The sequence below is a fragment of the Pelmatolapia mariae genome, linkage group LG10_11 (assembly GCF_036321145.2).
Source record: "Pelmatolapia mariae isolate MD_Pm_ZW linkage group LG10_11, Pm_UMD_F_2, whole genome shotgun sequence".
Classification (NCBI taxonomy): Eukaryota; Metazoa; Chordata; class Actinopteri; order Cichliformes; family Cichlidae; genus Pelmatolapia; species Pelmatolapia mariae.
The window spans coordinates 54,892,263-54,912,960 of record NC_086236.1 but is presented as its reverse complement, the minus strand read 5'-3'; the positions used below and the strand labels follow the sequence as shown (position 1 = coordinate 54,912,960).

The following is a 20,698-nucleotide window of genomic DNA, read 5'->3' as shown; positions in this document are numbered from 1 at the left end:
CTGCATGTAAAATATTAATGGGGACCTTTTAGACAATAACAGTGGCCTACATTTCAAGTCCCCTTGTCCATATCCTTGATCTATTCATCTGTGTTTGAAGTGCTTACTGCAAAAGAGATGGTTCAAAATAATACAAAGAATTTTATTTTGTTTCACTGCATGAAAATGACTCGTTATGAGGATGAACTGATTCTGCTTCTGAAATGTTGTAGAAGTGTTATAACAGTTTGATCATCAAAAATTAGAAATACATTGGACAAGATGCATATTTCTCACTGTTTATCTCGATATTCATGTTGTTTATGCTAATGGATGGTTAGAGGGTTTGCGGTTGTGCAGCGAGTTAAGGTAATTGACTCTTGCTGATTGATTTATTTGGAATTTAATTGACTCTAGGATCAGCTGCCCATGTTACAGAAGGACTTCCCAGTTGTTACTTGTCCTTTGCTGGGCTTTCTACATTGTGTCTGCATAACAGTTTCATATATATGTTGTTTTATAAGACGATTAGATATGACGGTAGGACAGGAGACAACTGGACTCCTGGCTCCTCTCAGTGAGAGGCCTGTGGTGGCTCAGCTCAGTTCTCTTTGTTAGTAGATAGCCTGCAGACCGCAGCTCTGGCTCAGCTGCAAGGACGAGCCTGAGTCTTAAAAATAAAGACCTGTTTCCTGGTTTAGACATGCCAGCTGCTCAAAATAACAAGGCACTTAATGAGAGATCCAGCACCACATTGCAGTCCCAAGCATCAGCTTATTTTTGCCCTCAAACATCTTCTGTATCTGGTTCTATTTATACTGTCAGACAGGGAATTTAGATCAGCAACCCTCTCTGTTTCACACGAAACGTTCACAACATGCGCGGTTAAAGTGCAGTTCATAGTGTTTCATTATTTTGATGCTCAAATGGGCAAATAACTAATAAAATGCAAATTATACATAACGGTCTAGGAGCAGTATCAGTAAAGTGAAGATGGTATCCTTCCTGTTGTGCACACTCCTGTGGTTCAGTGGAAAAACACAACTACAACTGCGCTTATAGTAATGTTTCTGGCCTTGTACGGGTTTTAATTTCATCAAGCAAAAAAAGCAGTTATTGGGAAAACTGGTGGAAGTCGAGTTACATAACAGCAACAACCTCTAATGCTGCATTTATATGAATTTCATACTTTTTATTTGCTGAAAATTTTTTTACGCTAATTTATTGATCTTAACTTTTAGAATCCAAGTGCTAATATTTACAGATATCATGTATTGTAATGAAATAACTGAATGTGTTCTGAATAGACTCCATAGTACATGTTGCACGAGTGCTATTGTTATTTAAACACATCTCTGAAACTAGACTAAGCCCCAGATAAGCCCTAAATAAGCATTTATGTTAATACTTGTTAACTGGTTTACCAACAGACATTTTTCAACACTGAACAGAGTGAACAGAAGCTTTATGTGCCTTTTTTCTTCAGTCTCACACAGTGGCACCAGAATATACCCCCAGGTGCAAACAGCTGGTTAAGAATACCTGCAGTATTTAGTCAGAAGACACAGTTTACCATATTAATAACTCCATCCTCATTTTAATAGTCAGTTTAGAAGCTCTCAAAAAATGCTAAAGCATTCTTTTAGCCTGGAAGTCAAACAAAGCCTGCGTTATTGATTTATTGTGTTAATATTTTGCAGTGTGCATCTTCATATGTCTTTTGGTATCCTCATGTGTAATAGTAGTGTCACTGGTGATGTGTCTCTCTACGATGGGAAGCCTGCTAATGTGGCCTGAGGCAAAAAAAGATAGCCATCCAACATCTCAAATTAAGGCTGTGATTGTCACCCTAACCGCCACCAAGGCTAATGAGAGGCAGATCGGTTATAGAAATAAACACTTTGGGGACACTGGCGGTGCGACGCTGCACTGGGAGTGTGGTCACAGGCCATGAGTCACCCAATCCCCCCTTGGCAGGCCCTCCACAGGGAGGAATTTGGGCACGGGGCAGGGTGCTTGTTGCTCCCTTGTGCTAAAAACAAATTTGGGACCTGTCATTCATAAATCTCATGTTTACCACCGCCTAGAGACACTTCTGTGCGCTTTGTACCAATCAAGACTCATCAAAATTATCCATGATCTCCAGTCAGACCACTGAACCAGAAGTGGAAGGCTCTTCCTTGTGAGTGATCATTTAGAAAAAGGACCTGAAAGTTACATAAATGTGACACTGCTCTTTTATTTTTGCCCATGTTAAATTGAGCAGGCGGCCTCACAACTGTGACAGCCTCTCGCACGTTGTCTATATTAAGACCCTGCTCAGAAAAGCACTTATATTTAGACCTAGTTACTGGTGGTTCCGTATTTTTTTGATACAGAAACAGCACATTTCGGTTTGGGTAGTTTCGAGGTGCATTTTATTTAAATGCATCTATATAACTGTAAATTTACAGTAGCGGAGACGATATCCAGGGCTGTTCATGGACGATAATATTGATGATGAGAATTGTTAGTTGCAAATTGTACTTTATAAAGGTAGATGCTTCAGTGTGGTTGGAACAGTGCCACCCTAGCTTTAGGGCTTTACTTTTTCCTTTAACATTGTCTTTCCATTCAGCTTTATTCTTGCCAACAGAAACCAGACAAGAATAGAACAGGCACATGAGGCTGTTAAGGTTTCCTCAAGGGCCATCGCAAACAGTCCTGGTTATCAAAGGTGGCTTAAGCTTTCATGGTCCTCCTCCTCTCTCCTTCCTCCCTCCCTCCCTCTCCCTTCCCATCATGTTAAACCACTGTCTGAGATTTTGCGATGGAGGCTCAGCTTGACGTGCAGATCAAAGTGGAGGTCCTTAATGCCAGTCGCAGTAAGGGTACGGAATGAAATATGAGATTAATTAGGTATCACAGTGGTGAATTCTCGCAGGCAGCAGGTGTTTTTTGTTGCTATATTTAGGTCCATTAGGAAAAAGTAGCACTAATGTTGTCTGACTCTCCGAGCCCTTCGACGGTTCACAGGGTCACGGCTGCTCCTGGAACAGCGTCCGCTACAAAAGAGTCCTTTGTAAAGTGCTTACAAGCCAAGATTAATATTCCCTGTCAGACGGGAAGGGTTTGTTCTACAGGTGCCTGTTCTCTGCGCCTGCCGAGCTGTTGCCCTCTTCTGTCTTTTGATTGGAGCTGTTTTTAGAACACAGAGAGGAAATATACAGCACGGGAGTCCCCTCTAGCTGTCTTCACTTTTTTGAAAATGTTTTAAGACAACTTATCACCTAACCAACGATTCTCTCCCAAATATGCGTGTGTGTATTTGTGTGTGTGAGAGTGTTTGTGTTGGTGGGTTTTGTAATGCGTTCTCTCTGTCTCTCGCTCTCTCTCTCTCTAGTGGGGACTCCTTTCTTATATAAGAGGCAAAAAGCTGATATAATAGTCAACATGTCACATTGCCAATGTAGGCAGAAGATGACATGCAGTGAGACTCGATCACTGCAGAATGGGGAGACATAATTACGTCGCCAGCGTTGCCATGGCAGCGGCAAGTTACGGTGGTGGATACTAGGGTGTGGGGTTTGTCACAGACCAGGATTGCGCCACTTGCTTTTATGTTTCTATTTATAATCATCACCGCCGCATACACATGGAATGGTGGCAATGAAAAACAGGCTACACGGCAAAACAAATGGACGCCAGTGAGCTTCACAGCATCAGTGAACGGGGTGGAGGTGGAGGGTGGGGGTTTCTGCTTCCTAACTGTTGGCTACTGGCTCTTTTTTTGGCAGGTTTAAACCTTTTTTTGTGTGGCATTTTAGTGTAAAAAGTATTATTGCGTAACAGAACCCAACGAAAGATTATTATTATATGAAGTGTCAGTTTTCTCTCAGCTTTCAAAGAACAGGTGGTGTGGTATTTGTTCTCTCAGATGTGACCCTTGAGAAGATTAAGGCAATGAATGCACTCAATAACTCTCCCCTCCAGCTCCACTGGAATTTTAAGTAGCTTTGAATATTTCTCTGGTTTAAAAATGGAAGAGGCATTATACAGTCTGGACAATGCGTATCTTCCCTTGAATGTCACACCATGATCAGCATGACTAACATGTCTACTTTTCTAGCGATTGGACATTTTTATTTTATTCACTGGCCAAATGTACACACGAATACCTTTTATAATATCTAAAGCTGGTTCAGAGATGTGATTCTTCAGAAAAAAAATGTTACTTAAACTGGATAGAGTAGTGTAGATTAAAGCAAAGGCAAAGCAATAAGGAAAATATTGTACAATCACTAAACATCCTCTATGGAGAAGAGAGATGAAGTAGCCCTGTCTCCTATGTTCTTAACCAGCAATCGATTTTCTCTGTGGAACAGGCTATATATAGAGCTTGGAGACCAAAGGGATGCCCTCTCACTTTGTATCTGGCAATTACTTATAATAGAGGCAGCTCTTTGCAGCATCTGCACTCGAGAACAGAAAAAGAGAGATCACAGAAGCATGGATCTGCAAACATGCAGATTCCCAATCTACTTCACCTTAAATTATTTATGTTAAAAAGGGATATCTGCCTGACAGAATCCCTTTATTTATTTATCAACTGGGAAGACAGGGCTTATATAAATACTCTACATAACTACTTAAATATTTTGTGCCAAATGTCCATATGCAGCTACTCCCAGTAGACTGCGCTGACGGATGTGATCCCGTGTTTGTTTATAGAAACTATTATAATTGCAGGTTTCTGAGGATCATGGGATAGAACGATTTGCTTTTCCTTTCCAAACCTTGTCTTTCTCTCCTCTTTAGTCTTCACTTTGATCTGCTTCTGTCATCTGTAACTTTTAAGATTCCTTATAGATTGCACAAAGCCTCCTCTGGTTCCGACTTGAGTTGTCGAGGGTACAATTAGGACTGACAAATCTCTTTTCGCTCTGCTGTTTCTTCGCCACAGTGGATATTAAACCAGACGTGCCATTGGCTGTGGAGCCCTTGTCTCCTTTGGACCTCCGCACAGATCTGAGGATGCTGGGGCCAGGCTCGGACCCAGGACTGTGGGAGAGGCAGCTGCAGCAGGAGCTGCTCCTCATTCAGAAACAGCAGCAAATCCAGAAGCAGCTGCTAATCAGCGAGTTCCAGAAGCAGCATGAAAAGTTGACCCGTCAGCACCAGGCTCAGCTCCAGGAGCACCTCAAGGTTAGAACAGTTGTACGGAGACACAGCACAGCACAGCACAACACAACACAACACAAAACAACACAAAACAGCATGACATATAGCAGATCACTAGAAAACTGTATAACTAAGGAAAACATCAAAAAAAGTGCAGAAAAGGGGAAACAACTCAGCGCAGCAGGGCAAAGTGTTGAGCAATACATTACAGCTCAGCATGACTTTTGTTTTTTACCGTCAAACACAAAGTTAGCCATCACTGCAAAATAGAAAGTGCAAAATTTAGCCAAAGCCACTGTGATTTAAAAAAAAAAGTGCTGTGTTCATGCTGATGTGATGCCTACATGCTTCCCAGCTTCAGCACGAGCTCCAGGCCATGAAACAACAGCAGGAACTTGCAGAGAAGGAGCGCCGTTTGGAGCAGCAGCAGCAGCAGCAGAGCCAGCAGGAGAAGGAGCAGGAGAAGCATCGACGAGAACACCACATTTCCAGCCTGAGCCTCAGGGGCAAGGAACGCTCCAGAGAGAGTAAGAGCTCGACACCGTCACTGTTACCAATAGTTTTTTAATATATTTTTTAAAGGACACAGATGAAAGCAAGCATGGGGCCACACGTTTTAACCCATCAATCCTTTTTTTAACACATCACATTAGCTGAACGGCTGAAGCACAATATGCATACAACAGCTGGATAGGAAAGCTTTACTGTAGCTTGGTGTTACACTCGTTAAAATATTCCCTTTGGACCAAGAACCTCTTCTGTCACCACTATTATAAAACTTTTATAAATGTGGAAAGCATCGCCTTTGTAGGCATCATGAACCTAAATATTTATTGTAATAAACACTTTCACAAAATCTTTTCCAATATCTGCTGTTATAACTACTCTACACTAATGGATGTACTATACAAAACAACAAAGATAAGTTAATATAAACACATTTTGCCTGTTAATCTTAGTCAGGCAGATGCTTTGGATATTTCTGTGCTTAGGTTGGTGATAATCAGTTCTCAGTCATATTAGATGCGATACAAAAGATAAATAAATACAAAATCATGGAAAGTATAATTTTCAGACTGCACAGGTGAGCGTGACTAGCGGATAAATTGCCCTCTGGCTATTGCTTTTCTCAGTATTTGCTCAAACTGTTGGATGACGTCTGGCAACAAGGTAAACCACACAGCTCAAATGTGCTTTAAACATCAGATAAAACGAAACAATAAAACAATAAAGCAGTGATGGCAGCGGTACTTAACCAGTGAATGACATAAAGTTGGCAGGTGACATTTAAGCTTAGTGTTTAGGGGAAAATGTCTTTGAACAGCACAATGAAAATAGAGCCGGATATAGTATTTCATTTCTGTTTTTACCTTATAGCTAATAATAGATGAGATTTATGACTTTGTCAGGGCAAAGTTGAAACTGTACCCTGCAACTGTAACCACCTGATTTGAAAGAACATCTCTGTGCAGGATCACTCTAGCAGGACTAATATAGTGTTCTTGGACCACTAGGGGGAGATCTTCCTACATAATTTTGTTGGAGAGTCTAGTAAATATATTCACAAAGGATTATAGAGAAGAGAGCAGATCTGAATCTCAGTTTTATGGTGAATGTGATATAGAAACAGATATCTGAAAGCAACAAGTATGTGATTTTATGTTGTTAATCATAGCCCTAGGTTAACCCCAATCCCCTCCGTTCTGTGTGTTGGTCTCACAGGTGCAGTGGCTAGTACGGAAGTGAAGCAGAAACTCCAAGAGTTTCTGTTGAGCAAATCAGCTAAAGACTCTGCTAGCAATGGAGCTAATCATTCTTTCATTCAGCACCCAAAACTCTGGTATACGTAAGTGCTTTCCATTGATTTAGAGCCCGATAAAATGCCATGTTTGGGTCACACAGCAACATATATTACAGCTATTTGATTTATTCTTGTATTAACAGGTCCTCTCACCACACATCACTGGACCAAAGCTCTCCACCTCTGGGCGGCACATCGCCCACTTGCCAGTATACTCTGCCATCGCCCATAGAGAGCAAGGACGACTTCCCCTTGAGGAAGACAGGTTTGCTAATTTGCAAATGCAGACACCACTGAAATAGAAATGCAAATACATATGAATACTGTACATACATAAATATAAAGCACTATTTCAGTGTGCTTTCTTCTACTAGTCATTTTATTACTTACTAAAGATTAGGCTCATTTGCGCCCACCCCCGTCTTTCCTCCAGGGCTCAACACAAAACATGCGAAAGTTAACTTGTTTTTTCTTTTTTTGTCTTCTTGATTCTTTTTTTTGGATCATTTTAAAACATGATAGACAGACACGGGCACTGCAATTTTCACATGTTTTTCTTTTCACAAGCATAGATCTGCTGTTTTTTTGTACTAATATTAGATTCCCAATATTAGCTTAACAAGGCCCACATTTATCCCTATGTTATAATAATAAACCCAGTTCAAAGGCCCCTCTGAAGCTGATTAGCGGTAAATGAAAGAATTATGGCAGATTAATTTCTCCTGACTTACGGGCTTTAAAAACTATTTAGAAAAAACACAGGTTGTCACTAAAAAGCAGCTCAGGTTTGTTGGTTTAAAATCTGAGGAGTTCCTGCTGCTCTCGCTTTGCAAAAGCATAAAAGCTTGCCAAGTTAAAAGCTTCATAATTTGGCAATGAGGTCATCAAATTATATTGTCTTCTTTTCCCTTCTGTGTCTCTTTTAATTACACTGGAAAACAGTTCTACTTGTTGAGTTATTTAACTACAGGCCTGTCGTGTTGTGCGTGTACACAATTGGGAGATCAGGAAGAAGAATTATACCTTATAAAATAAAATCAGTTCATGTCAAGAGCAAATATTAGAAAGGTAAATGAAAGCTGTGGGAAATTTTATTTATTTTGCTTCTTGATCTCTGTGTGCGTTACCGTTTTGTGAAGAGGAGGAGGAATATCTCCTCTAAATATCTATTTACACTTTTGAGACGTACCTTTAGACAAAGACACGATGTAAGGGGTGCAACAAGTGGAAAATCATTTATCTAACATAACAGAGAGACTGTTTATGGCATTGTTTGCATTTCAGTGCAAGTACAGAAAGGCCCATTTAAACAAATAAAAGGGGGAAGGATAACAGTTCGTTCTCCCCGCTTCTCAGACACATTCGCGCATCCATTTATGGTTCAGTCGCTTGCACTGATAAATCTACTTCTAACCCTTTGGATTCCTGGATCTATATGTGGTCATTTCCTGCTCAGGCCTTCCTCCCCCACTTCCTGTCTGTCTTCATTAAAGCCCTCTGAGAGCTTGGCACGCGAGGGGGATGCACAAAGGTAGTGTTGTTCCCCGAACCACCGGCTGTCACTGATAGCTGATTGGCAGGTGTTGCCGTCTTAGAACTGGCACTGGCAGGATGAACCTCGACAGGACTGTTTGTTTAAGCAAAGATAGCTCTCTCAAAACAAAGTGGAGAAGACTCGAGTGCACCGCGTTAGACTCCCTGCTGCTACAGTCGGCCAGGCGGCTCAGCATCCTCTTTTACTCTTTGACTCTGAGGTTAACGATGAGGTTTGCGATGCACGTGCAGCGTTTATTTCACAAGCTCATAACTTGGTGATCAGTAGCTGTTTTTTCTCATATTCAAGTAAGCTTTTTGCATTTAATTCCTCACCCTTAAAAAAGGGAACCAAGTGCTTACCCTAATCAAATGTGTTTTTTAGGAAAACCTTGAAACCAACTGAAATTTAGTAAATGAATAACAGTGAACGAGTACAAACCTGTTAGATTATTAGTTTCTAATTATGACTTCTGCTATTAGGTGCCCTGATAATAGTTGGTAAATCTTCCCTAAAAGTAAACAATAGTGTTAGTGTCATTGTCGCTATTTTACTCACTAAAGTAGTTTAAAGAATTTTACATGATTAACTTGTTTACTCGGTATATATCCTCTTTGTTTCAATTCCTGGTACTGCAACAGGCCGAGGGCACGCGATAGTCTGTGGCAAGAATAGTTGCAGCTTAGCAGTAAGAAGTGCAACACCCTCCCTAGTCTTGACCCAGTTACTAAATGTGTGCATTCAGCAGGTGCAGGAAAGATTTTCAAAAATAATCCTGCAAAGGTAAAACTGTAAAAAGCCCAAAGTAAAACAAAGTGAGGTTTGTGTGGAGCCTCTCTGTGCTAAGAATATAATCGGATTTTTGTATCTGAAAGATTTATTAAAAGAAATTAAGGTACTGAGCCTAAAAGATTGAATGTCTAAGGTGAAAAGGAATGCACCTTTGGCTAAAAAATAAATGTTTCTGAAATAATGAGCATTATTATTTTTTTTCTGTTCAGCATTAATTAAAACAAGGATGCCCAAAACAATGCATAGCTGGCCTCCTTATGTAGAGAACACACACCTTAGCTTTCCACACAGCCATCTGTCCAGGTCCAATCTCTAATGGGTACAAGTGCTCACAGTGACAGCAGAGCTAAAGTTCTGATTAAGTGGCGATAACGTAAGGAGATTGATTTACGACCGCGCAGTAATGTTGTCATTAACTGAGACGTCGGAACAGAAGTGACCCAGGTGCTCAGAGTTTATGCTTTTCTGCTGCCATCATTACCTCCTGTTGCACTGCGTATCGGGGCTTTTTTTTTTTTTTTCCATAGAGACCAGTGAGAAAGTGTTTGTTCACAAGCTGCTGTCTGGCGTTCCCGTGGCGACCAATTGGGATGCGTAGCTTGGTGGCAGCAGCGTGTAAAAATAGAAAGCAATCAAGGCAGCAGGGCGTGAAGCAAATTCATAAGACTCCCAACAGCGTTTTCTCTCCATTTATCTCTCCTGCCTCCTTTCTTCCTCCCTCGCTCTCTTTCATTCTACCTCACACCCACAGGATTAGAGGTCTGTGCCACGTATTAGGGAAGAGGGTTTTGCTGCTTTTGACAAAAGCCAGAAATAGCAGCATTTGGCCCACTCTCCTAGCTTTGCCCCCATCGCTTCTCCCTCTCCTCCTCCCCACAGTGTTCCCTATGTAAAGTATAGCTGTATATTGTACATGGCGGAAGGCCTGTTTAATTATTGATCAGCTAAATAATTGAAACAGGTTGGCTATTGTGTAACAGAGGGTTTACATAACTTTAGCACAGCTTTGTGCTCTGGCTTTCAGTCAAAAAATCAGCTTATCCATTCTGCTTATTTATTTATGTGTGAAGGTAGCTGCGGTTTTTCATTCCTAAAAGGTTGACGGGAAGTCTTTGCAAGACATAACTAACAGAGTCACGGTTCAGTGGTCGTAAAAGTGTTGCATCCATATAAGTGATGGTTACATGATTCAAAATGAATTCCTTTCTATGATTCAGGCTCTGGTCCTTGTTTATCTCTTTCTTCGTCAAATGCGTCAAAGATATAGTTCTTCCAACAACCTTAATGATCATGTCATCAGTACTTATTTAAAGGGTCTATTTGTTTTTTGCTTCCCATTCTTAACATTTACCTCCAATCTGTTTATCTATAGGCATTGATTTGCATGGCAAAAATTTATTCTCAGTTGCCAATTTTTGTCAAAAATTTGTAGAAAAAGTCATCTCGGGTATCTTACAAAAGTTTGGTGATTATATTGAAGCATTATTAGAATAGCAGTCTTGGACCAGACCATTTCTGCTGAGTAAATTTGACCCACTTAAAAAGTGTTCAAATAAAATAAAATGAGCCAAAACTTCAACATTTGATCAACATATTTAATCCATAATAAAGAAAAATGGGAAAGTTTGAAAGCATTGTCTGTCATGAAGGATCCTGGTGGTCAGCGCCGAGGGGGAAGTGCATTAATAATAAGTCTGGATCACTTGAAGCCAGGCTGTGTGTGAGTGGGGCTTTTTGGTAATGCGCTCTGATTGTGTATTTGGGTATCTCTGGTTCGCATTAGGAAGAGGAGAGTGTGGGGAGAGCCTCAAACATCTGCCATGTTTTTGTGTTAGTTTAACTGTTGCTACTGTATCAGACTGTGGTCACCAGGGCGGCAGGTAGCGGACTATTTCACTTAGAGCCTGTGTGTTGCTCAACCTAATTTAGTCCAGATGAGGTGGAAATGGGCCCAATCCTGACTCATTTAATTTATCTGAAACCTGCTTGGAAATTCTACGAAACTGAAGTTGTAACATGTCAGGGCATGACAACAATGCTTTTTTTTGGACATATTTATATTTTGTTTTATGTTAGTCTTGTTATTTATTCTTTCATTGATACATTCCATTACTGAGGCTGTATAAACACATCCTGTTTGAATACACTCACATGATAGCATAACTTATCTCCATACGATCCAGACTTACTGAAAAATGTCTTTTATTTTTAGCCTCCGAGCCCAACCTAAAGGTACGATCCAGACTGAAGCAGAAGGTGGCGGAGAGGAGAAGCAGCCCCATGCTAAAGAGGAGAGATGGAAACATCATGACTCCGTACAAAAAGAGGGCTTTGGAGCTAATGGGTGTGTAACATAACCGACTATGTGTTGAATTCCTTTTTTTCTGTTACGTGTGCAGACAATCTTCAATAGCTTATTATCAGTTCTTAAAATATTATCTAAAAGCAACACAAGCATATGTTGTAGTATTATAATTACATGATGGCTATTGCACTTTGATTTAAAAAAATACCATTGTAATCAGGCAGCTGTGACCATACACATTAAGCTGTCGTGAGGCTTACAGCTGTTTTGCTAAGCCTCAGTGCATGTGTGTTGTGTGCAGAGTGTGAGCACGCATACTGCGTCTAACTCCTTGATGTTTTGTAGATTCTACACCCACTAACAGTGCCCCTGGCTCTGGCCCCAGCTCTCCCATAGGGGCTTCAAGTGCCTTGGGGGCTGAAAATGGACCCTCCTCTCTGCCTACTACCACAAAAACGGAGGTATGTTTATAAATCATACGCACTGCAACTGTTGTGCCAAAAAAATAAAGCAGCAGGGTCTAAATTCTTAAGCTTTTCTGCAGGCATATCATTTGAATAGCAAAAAATAATCATTTAAAGTCAGGGCACTAAACGGCTCTCTGCCCTTCTGCTTGCAGCTATAAAAACAGCCAGTTGTCCCTCCGTCTGTTACACTTCAGTGAAAATGGCTCCCTACACTGACATTAAATGGGCACAGCTCGACCCACATGCTGATTGCCCATGTTTTCTTTTATAAAGATGGCACTATGTAGGAAAATAAATTTAGCCCGTCTTAAAATGCTAAGTGTAAAAGCAGAAATTTACATATTTTTTTTTCTTTCCAGATGTACTTTAGAATTAGTTTTATGCTTTGCAAAGTAAGAAAATCTGTAGTTTGACTGCAAAGCTGCTGTTGGCTTGTCGTTGTGTTCCTGTCACCGGCCTGGCTGCATTCCTATACTGACTTGTTCTGAGGCGTTTCCCAATAGATTCATGGCTGAGTTACTGACCGGAGCTCCCCTCAGACTGAGTTCACAAAGCAGGCCATTATAAAGTGTGGCAGATATGACACATCTCTGAACAATCTTAACAGAGCAGCTGTGTTTTGCTTAACCATCACTGTTTACTCTCCCTGGGACCTCCAGTGACACAGAGAAGGGAGAGACGCCCTGACATCGGGCTGAAGGTTGGGGCTTAGGGAGACAGTCAAACTGTGGATTTTAATTGATATCCCAGGCACTGGTAGCCAAAGACACCCAGATGCTAACAACATAAACACACAGGACTGCTATTGTATCGGCCCTAGCCGGGGCTCTCATGCGAGACACCGGTGGACTGCGGGGCTGCTCGTGGACCTCATGCCTGTTGCAAAAGCAAGGCGTGTTTGTGCACCGTTACATTAGGTATCCTTTTTCAGAGGGAACAGGTCCCTCGGGTCAAATACGGGCCGGATATCCACATACAGGTCACTGAGTACTGGTAGGGGTTGGAAGGATAAACATGGCTGTTCCAAAACCACATGCTGGTCCACTGCTCAGCTGGGTACAGGAAGTATGCCCCATTGCTGATGTTCTCCGAGAGAGTAGCTTGAGGGTGGGGACCGGGGAGTAGGAACAGGCAGAGGGCTGGCTAGGGACTGAGGAGCTGAGGATAAAACGGTAGATTTAGAGGTTTGCATTGCTTTATAATAGCATACCATCCTCAATGGTGCCATTATTTTCCTAAACACCAAACATTAAAACTCATACCTCTTTGTTTGCGGTGAGGAGGGCTGTTATTTATCATAGGTCATTATGGTCATGGCTGTGCTCATGTTGGCTTGTGAAACTGTGCTCAGCTGGATTCCTAAATCTGCAACCTCCTGTTAAATTTTGTCTCTTTCTCTCTCTTGCTTTATTCCACATGTTTGATGTAGAGATGGCCTTCCCAGCCAAGACTGTTCCGACCAGAGGGCTCTGTCCCCATGCTGAGCTTATACACATCTCCCTCTTTACCCAACATCTCCTTGGGGCTTTCTACTGCATCCTCGCCAATTAGCGTGAGTACCACTTTTGCACACTTACTCGTACAAGAAATCTTTCTGCATACACCAGTGTAGCCATTTAGTCCGCGTCAGCGTTTCAACTCGCTCTGTAGGTTGTAAAACCTGCCATCAGTGACTGTCTGGGTGCACAGGTCACTGACCTGCGGCCCCAAATGATTTTATCGACCTTAGATAAATATTGTTCTGCAGTGTCTTGTGTCAGGCGTGCTCTTATCCTCCCCTGTTACCTCATTTATCACAGCTTTTAAAAAAGTCCAAGTCCACTCAAGTGCAGCTCCTGATAGCACAACACGTGATATATCATCTTTTAGTTCTCTGGCACATTCCACAGCGGTCTGTGCATCAGCTTCTTCTAACCGTCAATGGTCCGATTTCACCCTTAGCTTTACTCATATATGCAACAAGAGCAATTTTCATTCATAAAAAAAAGCTGTTATTGAAGTAGACGTGTTAAAGAAATGGTCTTAATAATAACGTATACTTCATTGATCCCCGTGGGGAAATTACTCTCTCTGCATTTGACCCATTCACTCAGTGAAGCAGTGGGCAGCCAATAAGCAGGCGCACCGGGGAGCAGTGTGTAGGGACGGTACCTTGCTCAGGGGTACCTCAGGGTAGCCGTTCAGTGGATTAGAACCCCCGACCTTCCGATCATGGGGGCGACCACTCTACCTACTGAGCTATCCCTGCCCCTAACTCCCAGTTTTAGAGATTCACTTCTGTTTCCCTAAGATTTACAACTTTTTATCTTTACTCTTCTATCAGGCTGCTATGGGGTTGAAAGACAGATCAACAGAAATCAAGCACGGGCTGCCCGGGCACCTGCTGGGCCCTGTGCCCCTTCAGACAGGCCTGGAGTCTAAGGTGAGCCCCAGCCACCAGGCTCTCCTCCAACACCTCCTCCAGAAGGAGCAAATGAGGCAGCAGAAGATACTCTCCTCTGGTAAGATTGTTCCAAGTATATTATTTTACACATTGTACAACTTTATTACGTCATTTATATGTCATGAATTTGGGAGAAACTTAATAAGAGATTTTGTTTTTCTTTTGACAAGGCCAAGGCTCCATGTCATCACACTCTCAGTCCCCCCTGGCCATGAAGGATCGTCCCTCCAGCACTCGGCCAAAACTACCAAAACACCGGCCCTTGAACAGAACCCAGTCAGCACCGCTGCCTCAGAACACACTGGCTCAACTTGTCATCCAGCAGCAACACCAGCACTTCCTGGAGAAACAGAAACAATACCAGCAGCAGGTCCATATAAATAAGGTACAGTCCTAGTCATCAATATTAATGCGCATGGGAGGATTTTGACTTTCAAATATCTTTTCACAGCATTTTGTATTCCTGTTTGGGCCTCACAGGGTCTTGTTTTACTGCAGGGAGTCTGATTTAATCATTTTGAGCACACAAATGCTCCTCTATTTTTAGCCTTTTGTAAAAGCATCCGTGGCCGCTCAAGTTTACTGACCTGGGCCGTTGTCTGTTCTTCCCTGAAGTCCCTGTGTTATTTCTGCAAGGCCAGGACCTTTTGCCTGACTTCAAATGGGGAAGAAATCCTTCCCCTGCACTAATTTTGTTATCATAACTTAAGGCATCAGTGCTGTTCACATGCTAACTCTGTGAAATTCAATTCATCTTAGATCAAATGAAGAAAAAAAAAGTGCCCAGAATGCATTTTGTTCCTCTGTGGCAATATTTGTGTTTCTGCGAGCTGGCCGAGGCGACCTCCCAATACACTGAGTCTAATTATGCTGCTGAGGGACGTGTGCGAGGTGGCAGACACTGTGAAAGGCTGCATTGTGTGAGCTCTCATACTGATGTGTCCCAACACTCAGCCCTGCTAGAGCCATGGGAACCACAGAACAGCTTAAACCTTGAAATAATAAAAAGCACAAAGCTCCACAAGCTGCATTTTGGTGGTGCAGTACAGACGCACAACTTTAACAGTTTTTGTAACAAAACACGTGCCTGAAAGCCAAAAATTTGTTTTAAAATCATATTATCATCTTATTAAGTATTCTGTGAATCTGATTCTATTGGGAGGTTTGGAAGAATATGGACATATTGTGTAGAAACACGTGAACAGGTTTGGCTCTGATCACTCAGGCCAATGAGATCGCAAATAAAGCCTCTTTAAGTGGAGGTTATAAATGGCCTCTAATCAGGGATGAGCCCTCAGTGTTTATTGAGAGGGATCTCTGAAACATTGCCCTAATTAATTTCCTAGCAGAGGCTTGTCTACAGCTGCTTTGAAACGTCCTTTAGTGCCAGCAACAGTAGGGGGCACTAATGGAAATTTAGAAGCGCTTAGGGATCTTAGGAAGGGGCATGAACTCTGATTACTAGTGCCAAGCTAAGGAGGCTAATTCCTGTAGCTGAAAGGGTATTTATATACGGATTCTGTAGGCTGTAATGTTATTTGTTACCAGCAATTTAGAGGGAAACACTTTCCTGTCTGTTTCTGGAGCCCCCCTGTGGTCAAATAATCATATTATGGCACTGTTAGCTGCCATTGAGCAAAGCCACAAGACACAAGTATGGAGAATTGTAGCTGCGATTGGTGAAAGAACATTTGTAATGGGAGTATGAAAAAAAAGAAGAAGCGCTATGCTAAATAAATAATCCAGGTTGAGAGTGTAATATGATGTGCTCACAGATGCCAGTAGAGAGGATGCTGCAGGGAGAATGTTATCTTATGTTTTCTCTTCTCCCTGCAGCAGAACTGTGCAGAATATAAACTATTTTTTTTAAAGAATAAAACATGATTTGCAGTTGGCAAAACCTTTTTACGTGTTAGTCTTTATTTTATAATGCAACTAAGTGACACTAATCCACTTTAATGGTCCAGTCACTGCTACAGAATATTTATTTATGCACATAAAAGGCAGTAATAATGGCTAATCTACCCGCAACCCTCCTAAATGCACCAGTCAGAAACATTTCATTCATAGGTGGCCTTACCTTAAACAGATATTGGTGTTTGATTGCGCTTGTCAAAAGAAATACAGAATTTAGTTTTCTATTATCCCAAATAATGTACATGTCAGGGTCCTTTCCAGCTCTAAAGTGTTTCTTTTTTGATCCAGTGTAAGAAAAACATATTTTTGTTGCAATACATGATGTAGAACCGTGAAATACTTGAAAGACATTGCAATTTTTTTATTTTAGTTTTTGTAGTTTTAAAATTGGGAATGACCTAGTTACAGGGACTGTGAAGAGTTTGCTTTATTTGATTACCAAATAATGACTGAGTTTTTTGTTTTTTTTTGCATGTCTTATTATTATTATGACTATAAATAGACTTATGAGGACAATACCTTTGTTTTTAAAAGCTGCAATTCTGGTTATGAAGCCAGACACTTCAAGTTCAAGTTATTTTTGCTTTTCTCTTATTGAAGATTGATTTTTGGTGACCGTTGACTGTGGGATAGCATCGTTAATATTAAGGCAATATGTTTTGCAGCTGTTGTCCAAGTCCATTGAGCAGTTACGTCAGCCCAGCGCACACCTGCAGGAATCGGAGGAAGAGCAGGAGGAGCAGCACAGAGAGGAAGTAGAGAGCATGCAGGAGGACAGGCTGCCCCCTGGAGGTGTTATCCGGAAGCACACGCTCAGCAGTAGCAGCAGCGGCTCAAGCAGTGAGCTCCCAGACACTCACTGCGGGGTCATCAAGGTCAAAGAGGAGCCAGCTGATAGTGAGGATGAGGCTCTGACCAATCAGAGCTTAGAGTCAGAGCAGAGCACCTATCTCCACCAGGTCAAAGGGAGACTGGTGATAAGAGCCATGATCTGAGAGGGGAAGAGGATGAGATCACACACTTGCAACATTCGCAAATAAAGAAGTCTTTAAAAAGACGCACATCTTCAGACAACACATGCACACATACATACGCACACACATGCACGTGCACACAGCAGCTATTGCACAGTAGGCCAGCTCTCCCTGTCATGACATATGACCCCTTTTCACTCAGCTGCAGCCTCACTCGTCCTACACTCTTAAAACTCTCCATTTGTGATTTTTTGTGCAGTGATCTCTGTAAAATATGTACGTTTCACTTGTGTAAATATGAAAAAAAAAAAATTTAGACCGTTGTTTTTAAGAGCTGCTTTGGTCTTTTCGAGTCTGCTCAGCCGGCAAAACGTTGTGTGTACATATCCTGTGGATTCGGCATCAAAAATGATTTCTAGAGGGAAGTTTGAGCAGGTGTACAGCTTTAAAGAGCCACCTTTTGTTCCCATTGTGTATTTTTTTGTTGGTTTTTTTTTTTTTTTTTTGGATAAAATATTTGAATTCTCTGCTATCCACTCCATCATCGTGTAAGTCAGTAAGTCCTCACAGTACATACCGCATTGTTCTCGAAAATCTGTGATGATGTTCCATGTTAAATGGTCTCAGACCTGAAATAATAAACATCTGTCTTAGAAAGAATGTACACTTAAATCCTAAGGAGGACGCTCCCTTGGGTTGGCTTTTGTGCTGGGAGTGATATTGCCACTGCTCACATTGCAATTTGAAGGATAAAGCACTGTAGCCCTTATTGGGTGTGCAGACACATCCCGAGTCTCCATGTCTCTTACTCTCTTAGCAGTCCCAGAGCCGGGGTTCTGTGTTAAGCTGAGCTCTCCTCCCTCCGTCTCTCCTCTGGGTCCAAATCAAAGCTCGGCCCAGTTCCTGCCCAGCTTTCAGCAGAGGAGTCAGACAGAGAGAACGAGAGAGAGAGAGAGAGAGGGCCGGGCAGGAAATGCCTTCTAGAAGCCAGGAGTTGGAGTGATTCATGTGTGCAGGAATGTTGAGAGAGGAGGACCTAGGGTTGGAGGAGTCCAAGGGGCCAGGCTTAAGAATTGATTTACTGTCAAAGCGAATTACAAAGTGAGTGGGGATATGGTTAAGGGAGTCCTTTTTAAAGGGAATCGCTTCCTCTGTATTCCCCTGTGGCATGCTTACCTCAACATGCAGGTTTGATGTTACTTCAATAAAAAAATTTTAAAAAATCTAATTAAAAAAAACAAAACAAAAAAACTGGACGGGACCTCGCTTCTCCGTTATTTTTTGTGAACCCGTTTCCCCCGAAGTGCCCATTGCGACATGTATAGTCTGTCTTAAGGTGATCAATCAGTTGTATTGCATAGCTGTGAACCTTCCTGTTTCATTTATACTGTCGGCTAAATGTTAAAAAAAAAAAAAAAAAAAACATGAATAAAAACTAAAAGAGGTAGTGTAAGGTTCTGTGTTTGGATTCATGTGAAATCAAAACTGTCTGTCTTATACTGTACATTCAGATTGTCCAGTTTTAATGTTTTTAGTGTAAGTAAACACAATCAGAACAATGTGAGTCTTGTTCTCTTGCTCCTTTGATTTGGTTGTAATGAGAACTCCTTTGCTGCCAGTGGGTGTGGAGGTGGGGAGGTGCGGGGGTCCTGTGGTCTGTTCATAGCAGTTTGCATTTCTTCTCTTTGTTGCCTTGCGTGATAAACCTTTCTTTTTTTTTTAAATAAAGTTAATTTACCTCTGACTTTTTTGTATTTTTTCTGATTATGAAGTGAAAGTAGAACACATCATAAAAAAAGCCCCCAAAGCATATCCACAAACACTTAAGGTTTTTAATCATTTTGAAATTAACATCACAAACAGGTTTCCGAAATCATTAGCCAAGCTTGCTTTTCCCACACTACGGTCGTATTGCCCAGCCTTATATTGCCAGGAGATCTACTTTTTAAAGGGAGCTTAAGGGACTTTCAAAACATTTCTTTGATGTGAGCAAGCGAGGCTTCTTGTTGCGGTATTAGAACAGTCAAGATAAGGTGAGCTCTGAGCAGGTGATATATGACTTGCGTGAATACTTTTCAAACCAAGCTTAAGCAATTTCACAGCAGGCTTAGTTCATGGGCCTGACCTGATATGCTATACACGCAATGATGAGACCAGAAAACTTCAGTCACAGTCTAATGTTGCTTTCTGCAAAAATGCTACTCTGGGAACTTTCAAGTGACAGAAGCAGCAAGGCCTGTTTTTGGCGGTTTCATTTAAATAACAGATTTAAGAAAATGAATGATATAAAACAGCAAATTTTACCCAAACTTTTCTTCTTCTTTTTTTTAAATGAAACTTTCATAAGAGCTCCTGGAGCATTTTCACAAAGGTGTAGAGTTACTTCAAATTAGGAAGCATTTGAGTTAAATTAGACACTGACTCTTTCTTAAGTAGATTCCATCTGTCTTGGGCTTCAGGCTCTCATGATTTTAAATGAGCTGTTACAAAGGGAGAAAAAATAACGAAGCCCAAATCCATCTGCGCTGCCCCTCCCCAGCTGCACACAGGGCCAGTTGTAAAAGCAAACAAGCATTTTTAAAGGTGTAAGGAAGTAAGAACGACAAAAGCCTACCTATTTTCTCTAAATGGAATAAACTCTAAGTTAGCCCTGTATTTTATCACCGACTGTGCCATTTCAGAAAAAAATATTTGGATTGAGTGTGCACATACATATAAGAATGTGCGATAGTGGTGGTAATGATGACTTTGTGGAGTCATAAATTTTAAGGCAGAAAAGCAACAGAAAAACACATTCTTAGCTCCCCAAAATCAGCCAAATCATGAAATACTGTTCAGAGGCACTTGAGTAAAAATGGCAGAGACTAAAAAGCACTCCAAACACTCAACTGCTGAGAACCCTCAAAAACCAGGGTTTATATACAAGGACTGCAAGCCATAACTGGAACGACATTAATCAGAGGGGTTTTTTTGTGCAGAAGTTTCCTTATTGAGAAAATAAACATGTCTCCTTACAAGTAAAACATATTGAAGTTAAAATGATTTCTGATTAACACCAAGAATACAAAGTGGACACAACTAATGAATGAATTGAAAGACTAGAAGAAAACCAAAAAGCTCGGACCCATAAATAGAATTTGGATGGGTTAACCTGTGAAACTGTAAAACTCTGACTCATAGCTGAGAGAGCTACTGAACACAGTAGCTCTCTCAGCTGTCTTATAGATAGATAGATAGATAGATAGATAGATAGATAGATAGATAGATAGATAGATAGATAGATAGATAGATAGATAGATAGATAGAGCTGGTATAATTGTGGTTGG

At 41.3% G+C, this 20,698-nt stretch overlaps 1 protein-coding gene across 3 annotated transcripts in view; it reads left to right on the top strand.

Moving 5' to 3' along the window:
- Nucleotides 1-19,116, top strand: part of hdac9b (histone deacetylase 9b) — a 34,609-nt gene extending 15,493 nt beyond the window's left edge. For all 3 annotated transcript variants that reach the window (XM_063485574.1, XM_063485573.1, XM_063485575.2), the window contains exons 2-11: nt 4,922-5,163; nt 5,495-5,666; nt 6,862-6,985; nt 7,084-7,205; nt 11,479-11,610; nt 11,917-12,032; nt 13,468-13,590; nt 14,362-14,539; nt 14,652-14,866; nt 17,064-19,116. In XM_063485574.1, the coding sequence (XP_063341644.1) occupies nt 4,922-5,163; nt 5,495-5,666; nt 6,862-6,985; nt 7,084-7,205; nt 11,479-11,610; nt 11,917-12,032; nt 13,468-13,590; nt 14,362-14,539; nt 14,652-14,866; nt 17,064-17,393 (1,754 nt within the window). In that variant the 3' untranslated portion in view covers nt 17,394-19,116. The remainder of the gene's footprint in view (nt 1-4,921; nt 5,164-5,494; nt 5,667-6,861; nt 6,986-7,083; nt 7,206-11,478; nt 11,611-11,916; nt 12,033-13,467; nt 13,591-14,361; nt 14,540-14,651; nt 14,867-17,063) is intronic.
- Nucleotides 19,117-20,698: the final 1,582 nt, after the last annotated feature.